This window comes from Limulus polyphemus, unplaced genomic scaffold (assembly GCF_000517525.1).
Source record: "Limulus polyphemus unplaced genomic scaffold, Limulus_polyphemus-2.1.2 Scaffold138, whole genome shotgun sequence".
In the NCBI taxonomy this organism is placed as follows: domain Eukaryota; kingdom Metazoa; phylum Arthropoda; class Merostomata; order Xiphosura; family Limulidae; genus Limulus; species Limulus polyphemus.
In genome coordinates, this window is record NW_013665748.1 from 318,251 (window position 1) to 322,362 (window position 4,112).

General features: G+C 36.0%; 2 protein-coding genes across 4 annotated transcripts in view; one reads left to right on the forward strand and one right to left on the reverse strand.

Moving 5' to 3' along the window:
• Positions 1–1,716, reverse strand: part of LOC106474372 (polyadenylate-binding protein-interacting protein 1-like) — a 33,861-nt gene extending 32,145 nt beyond the window's left edge. For all 3 annotated transcript variants that reach the window (XM_013935081.2, XM_013935073.2, XM_013935066.2), the window contains exon 1: positions 1,448–1,716. In XM_013935081.2, coding sequence (XP_013790535.1) covers positions 1,448–1,586 — 139 coding nt within the window. In that variant the 5' untranslated portion in view covers positions 1,587–1,716. The remainder of the gene's footprint in view (positions 1–1,447) is intronic.
• A 2,240-nt stretch (positions 1,717–3,956) lies between these two features.
• LOC106474398 (ribosome biogenesis protein BRX1 homolog) overlaps positions 3,957–4,112 on the forward strand; it is a 16,091-nt gene continuing 15,935 nt past the window's right edge. Inside the window, exon 1 of the mRNA XM_022379649.1 lies at positions 3,957–4,021. The gene's annotated coding sequence lies outside the window, so the exon portion shown is untranslated. The remainder of the gene's footprint in view (positions 4,022–4,112) is intronic.

Sequence of the window (4,112 nt, forward strand, 5' to 3'; positions counted from 1 at the left end):
GTTTTAAAAGAAGAAATGAATGTCCTGGAGTAGCCCAGTCAAAGTTCTGATTTGAATCCAATAGAAAATTTTTGGAGAGCCTTGAAGATTGCAGTCCATCAATGATCCACAATGAACATGACAAAATTGGAGCAATTTGCCAAGAAGAATGGGCAAAAATTACATCATCCCATTGTTCAAAGCTGGTAGAGACCTAACCAAAAAGACTCACAGCAGTAATTGCTGCCAAAGGTGCTTTCATCAAGTACTGACTTAGGGTGATGAATACTTATGCAATCAGCAAATTTCAATTTCTGTATTATTTTTGAAGGTTATGCTGATATTCAACCTCCTTCATACATAACAATGTAAAGTCTGATCATTAGAGTTTTGAATAAAAACAAGTTCATTAAAAAAACTGTTTACATTATTTGTGTTTCATCAGTTGTTTGTTTGTTTTGAAAATTCGTGCAAAGCTACACAAGGGCTATCTGTACTAGCCATCCCTAATTTAGCAGTGTAAGACTAGAGGGAAGGTAGCTAGTCATCATCACTCACCGCCAACTCTTGGGCTACTCTTTTACCAACGAATAGTGGGATTGCCCATCACATTATAATGCCCCCATGGCTGATAGGGCGAGCATGTTTGGTGGGACAGGGATTCAAACCTGCAACCCTCAGATTGCGAGTAAAGCCCCCTAACCACCTAGCCATGTCGGGCCATATTTCATCAAAATGAGACATTGATGAGAGGAGGTGAACACTTTTGCAAGACACCATAATAATTTTTTTAAATAGCAAAGCTATTAAAAATAAAATAATTACTTCATTGAAAGATATGAGCTATATTACTTAGTTAAATGGTTAAATCTGCATAATGTATGCAAGGACCTGATTCTATAAACCATATATTCTGTGTTGAATACCCAATGTGAAGTGAATGCTCATGAACTTCTTTCCATGTTAATTGTTATGCAGAATCTGGTGTCTGCAACATATTATGCAAAACTGACATTTTATTTTTAGTTTTAATATTATAAAAATTCGTCCTTATGTTATACAGAATCAAACCATTATACTGAATCAACAATTTATGCAAAATCAATCCATATTTTAACTCATTCCACAGAATTCATCCATTATTCACAACACACCCTATTTCAAACTCATTATGTAGAATTGACATCTTCAACATCTTTTTATGCTATCGACCAGTTGTGCAAATCATGGAAAATGGCACATCCCAAGTCACACACACAAATTTTGATTGAAATTTGAAGTATGGTAGTGAAGTTGTAACAAACATTAGTGTAACTTGTACGTGCAACATTAAAATTAATACATAGACGGCATTTCGGCTACACTTTCATTTCAATTAAGTTCATGTTCGGGTGGAACCGGAAAACATGTAAGCCTACTTACGAATACCAAACATTACTACTATTATTAGTATTAGGCCAAGGATTACCGTTGGTGTTACTGTTAGGTTTGTCCGGAGTCTGAGATTCCATACTGACGTCATTTCTACCGGGTTGATGAAGGTCTTTCACATTTTTTGGAATACCTTGCTTTCTTCCTCTCGTAGGTGAGTCACCACTACCTTCCATTGCGTATGATTTAGTCACAAATTAAATTATATCTGTACTCTTACAATTATATAAAAGACATATGATGTACGGTATAACGTTACTCATTAACCACAATTAACATTATCCACCACGTACAACGTTTTTACCACGCAAAATCTCATATATTCTCGTCTGTACGAGATTCTTTTATCTGTTCGCTTGAAAAAAGCGGTTAATTAATACGATTGGACGTTAATATTAATCTACTCGTTTATATTTAGAATAAATTGTAATAAAATACTGAAATATAAAGAATAGTGGGCCTGAGTTTTAAATGGCTCCGTGTAAACATGAATTACAAAAATTTGGCAAAATATATCTATATTTAATTTAAAAAATAAAAAAAGTTTGCTCAGATGGTAACACAAAGCAATTAGCCACTGCTAGCTCAGTGGCAAGACGAAGGCTTCTAACGCCAAAAATTGGGTTATTTGTGTAAATTTGCACTTAACAACAACAAAGTGAAAATTTAAAATAGTGAAAGTATAAAAAATTGACATGACGTGACTTTTTCAGGAACAACAGAAAATATGCAAAAAATAGTTAATACAAGTTAAATAAAACGTAAAAAGGACAGCTTCACTCCTCTCCCTTGACGGGGAAAGGGCAGAGGAGCTTTTGTTGGGGCCACCATACAGTGATAGGGATTTCTAGGAAAGGTAATTTAACAAACACGTTTGTCCCACCCAAGCTGACTCTCCTTAATGATTTAAAAAATCATACGACTTTTTAAAAGTGATAACATGATATATTAAAGTTAGCTTGGTTAGGCTAGATTGAAATTTGGGAGTGCATGGCTCACACAAGCACACCCTAGCGCTGGCCCTGCACAAGGCGCCTAAATTGTTTATACTTGATCAGCAGTGTAGTGGACGGTAAACTGAGTCTATCACTTCATGTTTGGATAACACAACATTTACCAATTTCTTTTTAAGAAATAAAGCGTTTATTCATTCCTATGCTGTCCTGTAAGAGTAATGAATAAATCCTGGCTTTAACAAGAGTTTAAGCCAAAGTATATTCCAATTTATTATACAAAACGATTCAGGCGCATTTAATGATAGGTATAAGCTATTCCAAGTAGTTTGCGAATTGTTTTATTACTACTGAATTACTGTGCTTGGTACATATTTCAAGTTATTAATACATGGGGCTTGGCTTGACCTAGTTAGGATGCTCGATTTGCAATCTGCAGGTCACAGAATCGAAACCCGGCGCCGAACATGTTTGCTCTTTCAGATGTGGGGCGTTATAATGTGATGTTCAATCCCATTCATTGGTGATAAATCGCATCCCAAAAATTATAGGTGGGTGCTACCGGCCGGTTGCCTTCCCTGTGCCCCCCCCCCAGTGGCACAGCGGTATGTCTGCGGACTTACAACGCTAGAATCCGGGTTTCGATACCAGTGGTGGGCAGAGCGCAGATAGCCCAATGTGTAGCTTTGTGCTTAATTACAAACAAACAACCTTCCCTGTGGTTAGCAGTTTGAAATTAAGAACGACGGCAGACAACCTTAGTAGCTTTGTCATAAACAAGACAAACAATTGTTGCGTATCTGCTTGTTTGTTTGTTTCCGGTAGAAATTCTTTCCGAGGATCTTCAGGGATACAAGTCCTTTCTTTATTAAAACAGTTTATTCTTCCTCGATTCAAACTTTTAGTACACAGAAAGTTTCATAATCAGTACGTTTCTCGTCACTTTAAACTTAACAACTTTTAGAATACAAGCTATAAATCACAGCGATTCACAGTCTCGATAACTTCGCTCTCGACGAGTGCAAAACTCACACTTTACGGCTCACTAGCTCGAAACTAACAGAATCGTAAATTACACGGATCTCAAAGTAACTACTGCTCTCATTAACCCTGCTGGCTTTCACTGCCAGGTTTATATACTAACGAAGAGGTCATCTTAGACTTCCCCGATCATTCGAGAAACTCATCACGCGCGCCAGCAGCGTCAAATGACTTCCGTTGTCTTAACACAATTAATAAGTATCCGTAACTGCTGAAGATTATAATTTATAGAGATCACTTTTATACTTGAATAAGATTCAAATTTGATTTTTTTTTACATCATACCACTTCAGAACTGACGTTACCATAAAATCGTATATGTTTACAGATACAACTTGTTTGTGAACGATGTACTTTATTTTCTGGGAACATAAACTTCTACCCTGAAAAAAGTTGTACACAGCAGTATTTTCATTTGCGTTAAAACTTTTCTATGTTATTTTGTCTTACCTATCCATGTTTTTATGTTGTTTTACGTAATGACGGCTAACTTGTTTTCATTCAGAAACTTGGTATTTGAAGCTTAGATGACACCGTAAGCAAAACATGAACTAAAAGAAGAAGTCACTGGCCCTGTTCAGGCATAGCTATCTCTGCTTTAAAACTGCTGATCAGAGGTAGAGTAATCAGTCAGCAGCATCCAAGCGTGAGCTATGTAAATATATATATATATGTTTTTTTTATTTTTTTTTTTTTTTTTTTTTTTTT